The sequence below is a fragment of the Typopeltis vanoorti genome, chromosome 5 (genome assembly GCF_054136105.1).
Source record: "Typopeltis vanoorti isolate ZY-2024b chromosome 5, IOZ_Tvanoo_1.0, whole genome shotgun sequence".
NCBI lineage: Eukaryota > Metazoa > Arthropoda > Arachnida > Uropygi > Thelyphonidae > Typopeltis > Typopeltis vanoorti.
In genome coordinates, this window is record NC_143553.1 from 126,862,844 (window position 1) to 126,880,683 (window position 17,840).

The 17,840-nt window shown below is 36.2% G+C and overlaps 1 protein-coding gene across 1 annotated transcript in view; it reads right to left on the minus strand.

Annotated features, from left to right (window-relative positions):
• The window catches only part of Scsalpha1 (Succinyl-coenzyme A synthetase alpha subunit 1), a 110,890-nt gene that overhangs the window by 70,374 nt on the left and 22,676 nt on the right, over nt 1–17,840 (minus strand). The window contains exon 3 of the mRNA XM_090392714.1: nt 6,525–6,641. Within this exon, the coding sequence (XP_090248840.1) occupies nt 6,525–6,641 (117 nt within the window). The remainder of the gene's footprint in view (nt 1–6,524; nt 6,642–17,840) is intronic.

Here is a 17,840-nt window from a genome sequence, read left to right on the forward strand (position 1 = left end):
GATCTTGTTAGATTCCACCTCACACCAAATGGCTTCAAGTCATCTAATATCATTAGCAGCACCCCCCCCCCCCCACCATCTTCTATTCTGTCTATCCTTCTTAAAAATTTGGTACCCTTTACATTCAATACCAGTTAGTATGTCTGATTCTGATACCAGGCCTCACTAATGCCTACATTCTGAGGTCCCAACATATTGACCAAGGCAACAAAACTCTAGGACTTTATATTTCTAGCATTTGTGGACAGATATAATAAGCAACATGCATGTTCTTTTGTATACTCTTGTCTGTAGTCTGAGTGACACAGTTGGACAGCTTGCATATCTCTTTTCTTCTCTAGCGCTTTATATATGCAGACATCATCTTTGCATGTTTAATGGGTCTGAACCAGATGAAGACAAAGTCAAAATCGTTCTCTCCTTACATAATCTTTTCCATGATGACTCACATTCCTGTCATTAAGACAGATACATAGCATTGTTGCTCTTACACATATATTTTAGTTTCCCTGACTCTCTGTGTTAGGTCTCATATCAGTTATTAGATGACTTGTCTAAATCAGTGATATTCCTATGAATATACAAATCATTTTGTGTACATAACAGTAAATCAGTTGACTCTGGATCCTTTCTTTGTATATTCCAAAAGTATATAGTTATTTTTGTTAATTGTATTTATGTTAAATAAAAATTTTACTAATCTTCATTAAATTATTTTTTTAAACAAATTTTCTGTTCTATGAGTTGTTTATATTTTCCGGTTATTTATTTAGTTGTATGTCTTGGGTTCTTTTTTTTTATTTATGGCGATCCCATACACAACAGACTGGGCAAGTTATAGTACATTAGTTCTATGAATGGGGAAAGAAAGACAAGGAGAAAGTTTGTTTTTGAGTTTAATGGTGCAAGGACATCTAGGGTCATGCTGTGCAAAAACAAGTAATAAATAAGTGACACATAGGTCTAAAAACAAAAACAATATACATAAAAATCAATATTATTACGAGAAACTCCAAGGAGTTCTTAGACTTATCGAAGGAGGCCCTAAACATCGTGTCAAAAACTATTCAGCATTTGCACAGTATCTATCATACTTTGCTTTGAACTCATTCACAGTCATGGCACCCACAACAGGCTTTGGCAGCTTATTCCACTCATTCACCACTCTCCAAGTAAAAAACCTACTTCTAACACCCTTGCTCAGTTTCCATGGATGGTCCCTAGTTCTACCACCACCAGACCTGTTCTGAAAAATTTCCTCTGAATTAATCTTGAAAAAATCCCTCAGTAATTTGAATGTCTCCATCATATCACCCCTTTTCTGCCTATCAACCAATTTCTGTAACCCACAGATCTTCAACTTGTTCTTGTAAGGTTTATTCCATACAAGCTACCATCTCAGTCACTCGCCTCTGGATTCTCTCTATCTCATCAAGAAGAAATCCTAGCACCTAGATCTGGGCACAGTAGTCAAGATGGGGTCTTATCAAGGCTCGAAAAAGAGTAAAAATAACCTGCTTGTCTCCACTCATCAAAATATTCTTCAGTAACCAAGTGATCTGATGAGCTTATTTAGCTACTTTTGCTATGTGCCCCCTAAACTTCAACTCCCTATAGACCAACACTCCCAAATCTCAAATTGTTCATTTGCAAGAAGAATGACATAATGTAAAAATCAAAATTTTGCAGGAAACAAGATTGAAAGTAGCTGAAATTTGATAGTGCAATAAAGACATCATGGCTCTCTCTCTTACAGCAATTCTCAGAAATTGATTTATGCCATTCTTCCAGTAAATAGAACTCAAGGTTCCCTTTCAATTTCTGTAGATAACTCAAAAAAGAAATTCTTTTAGTTATGTCATTCTTTTTGCTAATGAAAGCAATGTAAAAAACAGGAATGAAATAGATTTAAAAGGAACCATAAAAAAAAATATATATAAATTCATAAAATGTACATAAATATGCTTTTAAAAACTAGGTTTTTTTTAAAGTATATTTACAATAAGTTCACCTAATAAGTATATAATTTATGAGATAGTAGAGATCAATACAATATAAAAAATTTAAAAACTAGGGTAACAGTCCATGAGCCTCAAAAACTGCCAAAGTGTGTAGGGTTGAAACAGATCATAAAAGTGGCTAAAGTAATGACTGTGCTCATTGGCAAAATTAAAATATAAGTGATGAATGGTCTGGCATCATAAAACTTGCACATAGGCATGTCATCACCCCTCAGTAGGAAGGAGTGCATAAGATAACAATGACCTACGTGGATGTAAGCAAGAAAAACTTCCTCTTTTAAAGATACCAAGCAATTTTATAAGCTAGGTTTTAATCCTTTTTCCCAAGCAAGCAAACAGACAAGTAAGTCAAGTTTGCACCTGCACGTAATGCAAGTCTGAGGCAACTCGTGGTAAAGGTCGAGTAAGCTCCGATCACTTTCCTTAGTATTTTCCCCTAATGCAAAGCACATCCCCTTGCGAAGATGTATGCATTAAAGGCAAGGGCCGGAGCTTACTCTACCTTTACCACGAGTTGCCTCAGACTTACACTACGTGCAGACACAAACTTGACTTACTTGTCTGTTTGCTTACTTGGGAAAAAGGATTAAAACCTAGCTTATAAAATTGCTTGGTATCTTTAACATAGTATATACCCAAGGTAAAAAATTTTATACATCTTACTCTCATCCTGAGATTTTTATTTAATAAGGTCAAAGCACCTTGTTTAGGTAAAATTTATAAGCTCTGCATTACTTCAACCTTGGCATTTTTAGGTCTGGTTTCCACTGATGAGACCTCAATAAAGGTCGAAACCAGTCTGGGTAGTAGTGGCCCTTGCCTTTAATGCATAGCATCATACATCCACAAAGGGGATGTGCTTTGCATTAGGGGAAAATACTAAGGAAAGTGATCAGATCTTACTCCACCTTTACCACGAGTTGCCTCAGATTTGCACTACGTGCAGGTGCAAACTTGACTTACTTGTCTGTTTGCTAACTTGGGAAAAAGGATTAAAACCTAGCTTATAAAACTGCTTGGTATCTTTAACATAAAATACCCAAGGTAAAAAACTTTCAACAACTTCCTCTGTTCGAACTCTGCACAAGCTAGACTGCCATAATTTAATTTCAAGCTTAATTTGGAACAGCTAATTATTAGCTCTCTGTTCCAAGATAACTGCCATTGAGATAGAAGTTTTGATTTGATAATCTGTCAGTAAGCTGTGTATAGTACAGGCAGATGGTGGATGTCTTAGAAACATGCTGACTTAGATGCAGTATCTTCAGCCTCATTTCCCTTGATCCCAACATAGCTTGGAATTCAATAGAAACGTACAGCTGAGTGTATCTTCTATAACTGAAAGAGGAGTCACTGGATTCAAGAGAGCAATGAATGTTTCTGGAACTCTAGACTTCTTATTGCCGGAAGAGAATCGAGTCCAAATATATGATGCTCTTTTGGTAGTGACAATCTGATGTATTTTAGTGCAAGCTATATTGTGTACAGCTCAACTGTGAAGTCGTTCCACTCTAGTGGAATTTGTGCAGATATAATGTTGTCTGGAAACACAGCAGAAGCTCTCCCTATAGGTCCTCAGATTTTGAGCTGTCTGTGCAGACAAGCACAAAATCAGAGTATTCAATTCTATGAGCTTCAAAGAGCTGCTGGTAGACGACAGGAGAGGTGGACAATTTCAATAGCCTGCTGAAAAAAAAGCTACATACTGGCATATATGATTGCCACAGTGAAAGTGTGTTTGATGGTGTCTGAGCTATGTTATCTATTGCTATTTCTAGAACTTGTAGGAGAGCTTTTATCTGCAAACTCAACAGTTTTATGGCGGTCTGTTATGTGTTGTAAAGATACTCCCATTGTGGACGAAAGATAGTTGGCTACGTGAGATAGTCTGGCAGGGATTTTATTTTTGTTCCATATAACAGAGACAGCTATTGGCATTGAAGCAACAAAGGTGGCTTGTTTGCCTTGACATACAGACTATGAATAGACAATATGCAAAATTTTCCAGTTGCAATTCTGATGGCTTGATGGTGAATAGGGTCTAGCCATTGCAGTGTATTCTCCCGAGCAGAAGAATAGACCGCTCTCCAACCAACAGGCCATGAGTTGAAATTCCACTGTGGGTATGGATGTTGGTAAAAGCATGTTTTGGATGAGCTTGTATGCTCCTTGAGCTTATAAGACTTGTCTTTTTTTTTTTTTTTAAATATATATAAATAAAAATTAAAATAAAAAAAATCTATAATGAAATGGAAACATTTATCCCACAATCTGTTCAAAATTCAAAACCCATATCTAACCCATGGTTCTTCAAGAAGTGTGCCAAGACTACCTTGGCACACTTCTTGAAGCAAACGGCCTATTGCAAGTGGTTTAAGACCAACACACTTGCTTCCATCACAGTCTACATGGTTGCCTGCAACACTCATAAAATCACCATTAAAAGGGCAAGGACTAAATTTCACAAGAATAACTGTAGAAAACTTGCTGCTTGTGCCACTGGCAGTAATAACACCTTCTGGTCCCTCACCAAAGCTGTTGGGTGCAACTTTAGTCCATTTGTGCTACCTCCTCATCTCACCCTAATGGTAGCATTGTAACATCACCAAAAGTCTTGGCTTAATTTTTCCCTTCCAACTCCTATATCGATGACCATGGTAAATTACTTCCTTTGCCTAAAATATTGCATCTCATTCCTCCTGTGACCTTCTGACAGAAAGACATCAGAATAATCTTCAATAACTTGGATACTACAAAAAGCATCCAGTCTTGATGGAATCCTACCCATTGTGCTCAAGAGATGTACTCCTGAACTAACACCTATCTATCATCTGTTCACTGAACTGTACTCAGCTGGAATCCACCTATAGCATGGAAGAAAGTTCATATACAACCGGTTCCCAAAAAAAGGAGAGAAATATTTATCATCAAGCTGTTGACCTATTACTCTCATATCAGTTTTGTCTAAAGTAACGGAGAAGGTTATCAACAGAACTTCTTCAACACCTTGAGAACTGCTATCTAATTAGTCATCACCAGTAAAGATTATACCAATCTAGATCCACAGGAGATCTCCTGGTCTACATCATGCACCTTTGATCCCATTCCGTGGAAAGGTTTGGAGAAACCTGTGCCATTGCTCTTGACATCTCCAAGGCTTTTGATAATATCTCATTGAGAGCTTCTCAACATGTTACCATCATCCTTGTGTAATTTGATTGCCAATTTTCTCTCAGATTGATTCTTACGTGTAATAGCAGATGGTGTTCTCTTTCTTCATACTGCCCTGTCAATGCCTGTATCCCTCAAGGCTCTGTCATTTCACCTACTCTCTTCCTGAATATACAAATGACATGCGCTCATAGTTTAGCTGACAATAACACACTCCACTCTTCCTACTCATATGACAAGCCATACAGTGCTCAAAAATCTCAAACTTCAAGATCTGCAATAAGTGTCCTGAATACTGATCTCTGCAATATCCTTGATTAGAGTGAACACAACCTAGTCAACTTCAATGCTTCCAAAACACAGTTTTGCTTGTTTACTCACAAAAAACATCTTGGATCTTCTCCACTTACTTTTGATGATGCTCAGCTAAGTCAAAAATCTCTTCTTGAACTGCCTCTAATTCCAAACCTTTCCTGGCACCATCATATCATTTCTGTGGAATCAGCAGCTTCCAAAAAAACTTAGCATCCTTTTCTGCTCAACACAGTACTTCTCTGCTAAACAGTTACTCTGTATAAATCTTAAATTTTTCCAACTTTGGAATACTGCTCTCATATTTGGGGTGGTGCACCTAAGACCTCCCTAAAAATTCTTGATGCTGTTCAGAAAAGAGCAGTTCAGTTGATTAATGACAAATCTCTTACACTCTCTTCAGCCACTTCCCACAGAAGATCAGTTTCTGCATTGTTTCTCTTTTACAGATATTTCCATGGCCACTGTTCAGCAAAACTAGCATCCATTATGTCTCCTATTTCTGCCAAATCTATAGGAACTCGAGCAATGGCTGCTCAACATCCCTTTACAGTTGAACTGCAAGCTCACTGAACTTGCTATTCTCAGTCATCCTTCATTCCTTCCAACCTCAATTCTGTGGAACAGCCTCTCCCATGAAGCATTTCCAAAGGATTATAACCTCCAACAGTTCAAGAATATCAACAGATTACTCTACTGTACTCCTTATCCCTGCCCACTCACAGTGTTTGTTTGTTATATGCTCTTCTGCCTTTTGTAGGTGGTAAATATAAAAAAATATAAGAATATAAGAATAACATAAAAAAAAGAAGTCTAATGTTCTAACAGTATATTCATTAATTCTATTAAATAAGTTATTCACTGGTAAGCTTGTCTTTTCTTTAAAAAGAATGTTTTATTTACAAAGATGAAATAGCTTACTGTCAGTATACAGTAAGCTAGTTTTCAAATATATGCAGAGACCACTTTTTAATTTATACTATTACGATATGTATATAAAAAGTTTTTGTCATAACTTACTTCTTTGACAGTGTTAAAAATTGGTAATCCTAAATGTGTTTGGCCTCCTTTTCCAGGAGATACTCCCCCAACTAGCTTTGTTCCATATTCTAATGCCTGCTTGCTGTGAAAAGTACCCTAAATGAAAATTTATGAACAAAATTGTATACAGTAAAATATAAATAAATACAATTTGAAAATTACAATAAATGCAGAATTTATTGATTTCATATAATTTTCAGTAAGAACATTACTTAACAAAACTTAACAGATTTAATTAACAAATTCCATTTAATAGAGATATGAATGGAACTACAGCTGAAGTAACAAGTGCAACTAAGCCAATAAGTTTGTTCATTGTGTGGTCTCTGGATGAATACCAGTTTTGTAAGACTGGTAAACTCTAGTTCCGCTCCAGTTTCTAAGCAGGAAAACCTGTTAGCTCCATATGAGAATAACTCACTTTAAATCGAAAGGCCCTTAACATAAGATTCATTTGGAAAGTCCTGAGTTCAAACTTTCCAAATGAAAGGGCATCACATCTTGGTTAGTGGAGATGGTTTAATAGATATTCAATTTAATACTAGCAACCAGATATAAAAAGTAAAGGAAAACAACAATATCGCAAAAATGAATCTAAGCAAAAAGCATACCACTGCTTGTTTCAATGATTTCTCGTTAAAAATGTAATTAAAACAGCGCTGCATACTGCTACTCTTTATCATAATTATCATTTATGAATTTTTTTTTATTATTTACAAGATTACTTTATTCTAGTATAAGCTATAGTCGCAAAAATTATATGGACACACCCATTTTTCTTGAATACTACATACCAATGACAAACCATGACAATCAAGTGTAAAAGCAAGAAATGCAGGATAAATGATGACAGCCATATGCAACACACTGGAAATGGGACATGGTTAAGAGTTATATAATTATGAGAGAGTACTGTAGTATAGTAACTGTAGTTAGTGATGAATGTTCAGCTTCTGTGGTGCTCGTGTAATAATAAGAGTATTGTGTTTTATGACAAGTATTTTTGTGAACCATCAATAGTTTAATAAATTCTTACATATATTTTGGCTGGGTGTGGTGCTGTGAGTTAATGCTGTAAAAAATTAACATGAATAATAGCCAACATTTAAGATTTTCTACAAGCTTTTTTTCCAAACTGTCTATTACATGTACATTGCTAATGCAATCAGCTTTTACATTCTATCCTTGAAGAATAATCCTTACTGCATCACCCTATTTTGATTCTAGTCTTCTTATATGTTCTAAGATCTTTATTTTTAACATGGATATACCACTGATGCTTTTCATTCTAATTCTTTTTGGAGCTGTTTTATTTCTAAATAAGCTCTCACACCAAATCTTGAAATTGGCTTGGACAATACATGGACAATATCATATAAATAACTCCGCAAGTCTGATATTTTAGTTGATTTCTCTCACATACAGAATTTATTTAATTTGCCCTTGCCACCAGAGTTAAGTAAATAAATTTATATGGAACAAGATTGTTTATGTTGTTATCTATATAGAGTATGATTATTTATTGCCTCTTTACATATTTATTATTATCACCCTAAGCCCCCCATGTAGTCAAAGACTCATCTAGGAGGTCGTTTTGTCATACACAGCTCATCATACCACGCCTTAAACACACTCAAATTCTCTGCAGACACTGCACTCTCAAGCAAGGTATTCCAATCATTCACAACTCTGCATGCAAAAAACCTGCTTCTCACTCACTTGTTCACACCCTCCTTATACAGCTTCCAGCGATGACCTCTTGTTTTCCCACTGTTTGCTGTAAAACCTCTTCAATATTGATCCTATAACAACCCATTTACTAACTTGTAGGTCTCTATCACTCCTCCTCCCTTTTCCTATCCACTAGACTCAGTAGATTGCATCTTCTCAATCTTTCCTCATATTTGACATTCCAGAGATCAGAAACTACCTTAGTCAGTCACCACTGGACCCTTTCCAATCTCTTCATCCTTTTGAAACCAGGTGGCTGAATGAAAAAAAGACACAGATATGCCATGTCTGGCCTAATCAGAGCATTATACAATGGAACAAGAGTCATTCCTAGGACTGACTTGTAAGTCAGTCCTGGGAATGAGGACACTCTTGTGTCCTCATTCCTAGAATTCATTGTGTTGTCCTCACAAATTTGGCAGTGTCCTCTTAAGTTTTTAGATCCTTATCCACCAATACCCAAAGATCTCATATTTCCTCCACTTCCAACAATATATCCACACCAAACATGAATTCTACATCCCACATTTGTTTTCCAAATTTTAAAATCTTACATTTTGCAACATTGAACTGGCATTCCCCACTTCCATGCCCATTCACTCAATCTATTCAAGTCTTCTTGTAAGGCCACATCTGCTCTACTCTTCATAGTTCATCCCAACTTTGAATCATCTGAAAATAACTGAATATCCCCATCCAAATCCTCACCAATATCATTAACATACAGGTTAAACAGCTATGGCACTAAAACAGACCCCTGAGGCACATCACTAGTGACTTTCTTCTTCCAGGATCCCCCCCCCCCATACACAACTTGCTGATACCTATCAGATAGCCAATCTCTAATCCAATGCACTAATCTAATATGCAACACCATCCACTCTAGTTTGACTATCAATTTATCATATGGTACACTATCAAAAGTCTTTCAAAAACCAAGTATACGCCTGTGTATCAGTATACTCTGTCCAATGAAGCCGTCACCTTATTATAATAAGTAGATTACTAAAGCATGATCTCCCTTTAGCATATCCATGCTGTCTATCAAAGATAATACCATTGCTGTCAGCCCAGTTCTGGATCCTGGTTCTCACCAGCCTCTCCAACACTTTATCCACAACATCTGACACACAGATAGGCCTATAATTTGATGCTTGAGTTCTATCACTTCCCTTATGAAAAGGCACAATCTTGTGCTACTTTAACTTGCTTTCTTTACTAAAAATTATGCTTAGCAGACAAAAAAGTATTGCACTCAACTCTCACTATGGCAAACTTGCAGGGACCAAAGTAATAGTTCGTTATAGTAAAAAAGTTGCTATAGTGAATTTCCTTTGGAACAGTAATAATGCTGTGAGGCTATGGCCAATCATTTCAGTATCTTATAGCAAGTGAATTCAATATAATGGTATACATAGTGAGAGGTGACTATTTGTTTTACAATTCACTTTTGATATTGCACTTAAGTTTTCGGTTTTCTAGCCAATTTTCAGTTTTAGTTTTTTTTTATTTCACATTTTTATCATTAGTAATCTCAATAATATTTTTTTATGTGTAGCAATTCTTATCTTCTGAGTGAAGTATAAAGTGAAATATTCACTTTACACTTCACTAAGTAAAAAAAAAAAATCATCGTTACTCAGTGTAATAAATTTTGTGGACCCAACTACTTTAACTTTCACATTAAAATGACTATTTTAACATTTCAACCTTCACATCAAGTCTGTGTGTGTGTGTATGTACAAAAGAACACAAGTTGATCTAATGTGGTAGTATAGTAAACTACAGTATAACTGAACTACATAATCCAGATAATTCTGGTACTAAATGGCAATTTAGTATCAGAATTATCTGGATGACATGAGGACACAGTTCTGATGTTTTATAAATGGTAGACCAGTGGAATTTGGGCTGTCCACATTATTTAGATCACATATGGGCAACCCCTGGCCCACCGGCTATGTTTTCACACTATGTTTTCTCCAACCAAGGTCTCTTTCTTACTTTGACTAGCGGCATGTGTGAACGTGTTACAACGTGTCAGTTCTGTACTTGCATTGGTGTTGTGCTTTGTTCAGTGCCTGCATTGATGTTATGTTCTGTTCGGTGCCTGCATTGATGTTGTGTTCTGTTCAGTGCCTGCGGTGTAGAAGACAGTTTTGTTTGACAGTTCTGAATATCGCTTATAAATTTGGGACAATGTCAGGGGTTATTGCAAAAAAAAAGAAAAGTACATGCAGAGAATCGTCAATTTCAAGACAACTGGACGAAGGATTATTATTTTATTCTGAATAAAGGTTTGCCTGTATGTTTGCTGTGCAACGAATCCGTATCCGTCAACAAAGAATATAACTTGAAGAGACACTTTACTTCAAGACATGCAGATCACCCAAAAATTGATAGACAACTATGAAAAGATGAAATACAGAAGTTGAAGAAGAACTTGGATACCCAGCAGCAAATGTTCAACAAGCAAAGAACGCAGCACCACGGCATTGTCAAAGCCAGCTTTGTGGTAAGCAAAAAAATCGCTAAGCATTCTAAATCATTTGGTGAAGGAGAATTTATCAAAGAATGTCTGCTGGATGTTGCAAGTATAATATGTCCTGAAGAGAAAAAAAGACTTTGAGAATATTCGTTTGTCAAGACGTACTGTTGTCCAACGGATAAAAGTTATGGCTGATGATATCAAAAAAGTTTAAAAGAGAAGATTGCTAGATTGGAAGCATTTTCAATTGCTTTGGATGACAGCACCGATGCCTCTGACACAGCACAACTAGCAATATTTATTCGAGCCGTTGATGCGGATTTCAACATCACAGAAGAATTATTGGCGCTTCAGCTGTTAAAAGGAACAACTACCAGCGAAGATATATTTGAAACAGTGAACACAGTCTTCGAGAGATTTGGGCTTAAATGGAGTTCACTATCTGGCATATGCACTGATGGAGCCCCTGCAATGGTTGGTGTACAGAAGGGATTTATTGGAATAGTTCATGAAAGAGCAATAGAACTATAGATCCATCCGGAAAATTTAACAAATTTTCATTGCATTATCCACCAACAAAATCTGTGTGCAAAATCGATTAAATTCACAAATGTTATGGAAGTTGTAGTAGCCAGTATTAACTTTATTAAGTCACGTGCACTTAATCACCGCCAATTTAAGGAGTATTTGGCAGACCTATTTTTGGATTATAAAGATGTGTCTTATTATTGTGAAGTGAGGTGGTTGAGTAAAGGTAAAATGTTAAAACGATCTGAGACAAGACATCACAGATTTTATGGACATAAAAGGAAACACAATTAACCAAGTAAAAGATGAGTGGGTGTGTGATTTAGCATTCCTTGTAGATGTCACCGGATACCTAAACGAACTGAATCTTAAATTACAAAAACAAGGACAACTGGTATGAATGCATGGACATGTCAAAGCTTTTTGTAATAAACTAAGATCGTCAGAAAGTCAGATAAGAGCTAAAAATTGTTGTCATTTTCCCACTCTAGCAACTTATAAAAACATCCCTTATAATTGTTATGGAGATGAACAGAAGGCACTAATAGAGAAATTTGATACACGGTTTGCGGACTTCAAAAACAAAGAGTCCACATTCGCTATATTTGCTCGTCCGATGGATGCTGATGTAAATAATGTGCTAGAAAACTTACAGATGGAACTTATTGAGCTTCAGGCGGATTTAGTGTTAAAATCACAATTTAAGAATATTGCTTTGATGGATTTTTATAAATTTTATTTGGTGGAAGAAAAATATACAAATTTATGCGCCTTTTCAAGAAAAATCATTTGCCTTTTCGGCAGCACATATATTTGTGAACAGTTTTTTTCGAGGATGAAATACAATAAATCAAAAATTCGGACAAGAATAACGGACGAAAACCTCGAAAATTCTATGTGATTATCCTTAAGTAATACTAACGTCAATATTGATAGTCTCGTAGTTGAAGTACAAGGCCAATCTTCACATTAAATTGTCATATCGTTCATTATATTATAAAATTTATGTAGAAAGCATTATATTATAAATAAATGAAATATGAAGTAGCAACTTGTTTTAATTCATTTAATAATTTGGACAGACCCTTGACTCTGCAACCCTACCACTTTCTTCTTGCAGTGACTTCACTCCAAAATGCTACTATGTTTGTGCCTAATAACGCATCTCATGCTGCATCGGCTGTCGCGCAGAATAATCAGAGCCACGTTCAGGGCTTGGGAAAGGGTCCTGTTCGAGAAGTATATTACAGTCTCCATCAAAAGTCAGTGATACCGTGAATGAGCAACACAGAATGTATAAGATTAATCTTAGAAAGGAATTTTACATAGGTACATGGAATGTCCGGGGTTTACAGATGGGTACGCTTGAGATTGTCTGTAAAGAGATGGATAGGTATAAAATTAACATCTTGGGAATTACAGAGACCAGATGGAATGGAGAAGGTCACTTCAAAAGACAGGATGGTAAGCTAGTTACTCAGGTGGTGACTCAAAACATCATGGGGGTAGCTGTGATACTGAAGACAACTCAGGCAAGAAGCCTTCTTGGTTACAACTCCATTAATGATAGGATACTCTCCATTAGACTTAAGGCTCAGCCTACCAATGTATCAATTGTGGTAGTTTATGCACCCTACACGGATAGGCCTGAAGAAGAGAGTGAAGAATTCTATGAAAACTTGCAAACTGTTTTGGACTGCCTACCAAGGAGAGACATACTGTACATCTTAGGAGACTTAAATGCAAAAGTGGGAAAGAGTATGAGAGTCAGGACGGAGTGTGGCATGTTTGGTCTGGGTGAACGTAACACCCATGGTGAAAGACTGTTGGAATTTGCCCGTGCTAACAGATTAGTTATTACCAATACCTGCTTCCAGAAACATCCACGACGGACCTATACTTGGACATCCAACACTGATAGGTCAAGGCACCAGATTGATTACATCCTGGCTCTCCAGCAGTGGAAGACCAGCATCTCTGATGTGCATACTTGTCCTGGAGCAGATTGTGGTACAGACCATCAGCTTAAGAGCCAAAGTAAGACTAAGACTTCGAAGACTTCCAGGTCAGGCACATTCCACTAGATTGGATGTTAGAGTAATTCCTAGTGGATTCACAGAAAAAACATCAACTCGGCTGGATGATTTTTTGGAGACCAATGAGGAAATCTCACCAGAAATGCTTTGGGAAGGAGTCAAGATGATAATACAGGATACAGCGAAGATGTATCTCGGCCCAATAAGAAAACCAAGAGACCCATGGATATCAGATTCAACATGGGAACTAATCAAAAGAAGGCGGTTGGAAAAACAAAGAGACACAGGGACCGAAGAATACAAGAGATTACATAGAGAAATCAGAAGAGCCATCAAGCAGGATAAGGAAAAGTTCTATACTAATAAATGTGAAGAAATAGAGTTCCAGATGAGAAGGCATAATTATAAAAGGATGTTTTATTTAGTTCGTGACTTAAAGCACAAGTTCAAGCCTAAATTGAATGTCATCGAAGACAGGAATGGATCATTACTAACAGAAAAGTTGGAAATCAAAAACAGATGGAAAGAATACTGTGAGGAACTGTACAGCAGAGTGGATAAAAAAAATGTGGAGTCCTCCCACCAAGAAAATTTTGATTTGGAACCTTCTCCACTTAGGCATGAAGTTGAAAGAGCAGTTAAGCAGCTCAACAGCAATAAGTCCCCAGGTGCAGATGAAATCCCAGCAGAGTTAATTAAGGCCACAGGAGATGGAGGGATAAGAGTGTTTCATAGATTGATTACAAGGATATAGGAGACAGGATCATGGCCTAGAGACTGGAAGAAGTCAGTTTTCATACCACTACACAAGAAAGGTGAGATGAAGGCATGCAAGAATTATAGAACTATTAGTTTGATATCTCATGCAAGTAAATTTTATTAAAGATCATGCTAAATAGGATTGAGGCCAAAGTTGAGGCAGAGATGCCCGAGGAACAAGCAGGTTTTAGGAAAGGTAGGGACACCTACCTTTAATAACAGATTCTGTTATTTGAGTTTATGAATAGCCAGATGGTTATGATTTGTATTTATTAATTCTCTTGTTTAAACTTTAAGTTATACTATTTACCCCCTGAAGATGTAAATCCTACAATTTACGAAACTTGTTGGGAACTATTATTTCAGTATTTTGTATAACCAAATAATAAAAAATGTGGTGTAATCACCGAAATATATCTTTTGAATAAGGAAAGTGTCTAATGTTTGGCGGCCATGGGGGCCAGATAGCGAAAACATCATCAACGTATCTAAGCCAGATTTTGTGTTTTAAAGGAGAGGAATCTAGAGCATGTTGCTCAAAATGTTCCACGTAAAAGTATACTTTTATGTGGAACATTTGGGATAATGGTGAGCCCATGGCTGTGCCTTCTTTTTGTAGGTAAAGTGTTTTGCCACACAAAATAGTCAGAACGTAGTACGTGTGCAAAGAGCGCTGTAACATCGGGAAGGAATTTGTCCTGTAATAGAAGGATTGTGTCATTGATTGGGACATTTGTAGAGAGGACAGAGACATCAAAACTGACTAATAAATCATCTTTTTTCAGTGTGATATCTTTGATTTTGTTTACAAAGTGTTGTGTGTTTTTAATATAGGAGAGGGAATGACCCACCAACTCCTTGAGTGTTGACGATAGTTTCTTGGCTAGGTGATAATTGGTCCTGTCTATACCTTTGACTATCGGCCAGAGTGTTTTGTTTGTGAATCTTTGGTAGACCTTAAATTCTCGGGGAACAAGAGTAGTGTGGAGGTAATTTTGTAATGGTATCTTCGGGCCATGTGGTGACTGATTTAAGTGGATTCTCCATTTTCTTTTTTATTCGATTGGTAAGGTCATAGTTAACAAGCTGATAGGTGCTCTTGTCCAAGACTATTAAATTCATTTTTTCCAAATAAGTAGTTCAATTTAGAATGACTTTATCGGCTCTAGTAATTACGATGTCTGGATTTAATTTTAGTGATTTCACTGCTGTCAATTCAGATTTTGTTAAGTTGCTAGTTACTGTTTAATTTAAATTTAAAATGTTAGATGTTTCCAAACGTACTTTATCTGCTATGGTGGTTGGGATAAATCTTAAGCTTGTTTCACCTGGATTGGACTTTAGAGTTATTCACTTGTTTCATTAAATATTGCATGAAAATGAATTAAATATAAGTCAATTTTTTTTGTGTGTTTTTAGTTTTAATATTTCAGTAAAATATATAATAATGATGATGATTATAGACATTATTATTATCATCACCCACCTTCATGGAGTTGAAGATTCATCATGCTTCATGGCATATACAAAACAGTGTACCTTAAGCTTAATTGGTTCTACATGCAAACTTAAAGAATGCATTCCACTAACCATGATGGCATTCCTTCACTCTGTCTTGAATCTATCTCTGGATCCTTTCCAAAATATCTTCGTTACCGTGATAACACAAGGTAATGGAATGTGTGCAGGGCCAGTTTTATCATTAGGCAAACCTAGGCAATCGCCTAGGGGCGCTAAGCTTTGGGGGGGAGGGCACCAGATTTTGCTACACAGTTTGGGAAAAGAATATATATATAGAGACAATGTATTAGGGTGAAATTTTCTTTGCCTGGGGCATCAGATACTCTCAGACCAGCCCTGAATGTGTGCAAAGTAATCACATATGGACTTATCAAGGTCTTGTAGAGTAGAACAATAACCTATTCATTTCTATATACATCAATGTCCTCTTCATCTTTGCCACATCATTAGTGTTGTCCTCACAGTTCTAGTAACATGGTCCCAAAATTTCAGGTCCCCATTCAAAATCATCTGAAGGTCCCTTATCATTATTATTATTAGATGATACCTCCAAGGAGTCATCAAGGAAGGCATTCAACTCTACAATATTTACTTCATGATATTCCCACCTACTGTACATGTTGCATTCTCTACCCCGAGATCCATAATGTGCAGTAGAAAGATAAGATGGCGAGGTTCTAATCTTTTCCATCTCGAACTTAGTATCCTATGTCTGTAGATATGTGTTAATGGGAGCCAGTTTGAATGTTTTGATGGACAAAAAACAAAAAACTTGAGTTTTGTTGAGGGAAAAACCCTCCACTTCCATGAGACTGGCTAAATCACCTTTGACTGGAAAGCCCTGATAAAGGTTCCTTGTGTCAGATCATTTGAATCCAGATCTTTCCAACCAAAGGAAATTGAAATCATTGAAACAAATTGAGCTACAGAGGCTCAAAGGCAGGGATGACCAAACTTTTACGTTCCATGTGCTAATTTTTTCACGTACGAGCGCAGATGCGCCATACTATTCTTGTACCCTTAAAAACTCCCTGTAAGTTATGTTAATATAGACATGATATATTGATTTAATATAAAACAAGATAAACGTTACTTATCTTAATGAGACTTTTGGGCCTGTTTTGATTTCGCCAAGCTTTTAATGTTTGCAATTAAATTAGTTCCTGAAAGCAGCAGAGAATTCTTCAAATTTGAATCAGTCAATGGCGACCTCATTTTGTTTTTAATCAATTTCATGGCTAAAAATGCTTGTTCACATCTATGTCATTCTGAAACAGCAGATATAACTCTGGACAAATTTTCTTGATTCTGGCAAATACTCACAGGGTAATAATCACCAGATATTAAATATGTTGGAAGAATTTGGGACTAAAGGAAGCTCATGAAATTTCATTTTCAATAATGAATTTGTTTTCAAGTCAATCAGTTCCATTTGTAAGTTACTAGGCATCTTTGATTCATATTTCATCTTATTTTAATTTCTTCCTTAATTCAGACCCAAACACTAGCTTCAGTTTTCCTTCTATTCCAGTCTGATGTGTTTTATATTGGTGTCTATTATTACTAAAATAAAGAACCAAAAGGCTTCAGTTCAGCAATGCAAAATTATATAAGCAAAGTGGATATTAAATCCAGCATTATTTCAAAGCTAAATGTAGAAACTATGAAAATTTCATAAGGTAAGTTGACCAGAGAGCTTACGGGAATACACTCCCCAGAATTCACAAGTTGCCTTAGTGCGGACTACTTAAAAGGCATAGGTACTGCATGCTCCTGTAAGTTCTCTGGCCAACTTACCTTACTAAACTTTCATAGTTTCTACATTTGGCTTTGAAATAATGCTGGATTTAATATCCACTTTGCTTACATAGGTCATGTATTTTATTATGTGAGAAAGTGTTTTCACGAACAATGTGGCCAACTGTTTTCTTGACAGATTTGCTATACGTAAGAACTCATTTCCCCACTGATCATTGAATTCACACTTACTATCACCTTCTTTTTCTTTTGCACTGTGATGGGTAGCTGAATGTAAAAACAAGACTTAATTTTCGAAAAATTAAGTATATAAAAGTAATGTAAACCGACTGACAAAAACCTGCGACGTACTGCTGTTATTAATGCTTGGCTCCTCACGATCAAACAAGTGAATGTGAGAAAGATGTGCATGAAACAATAAAATCACTAAAAATAATTACTAAGTTTTAGCTTTTTTTCTACAAATCAATTTTT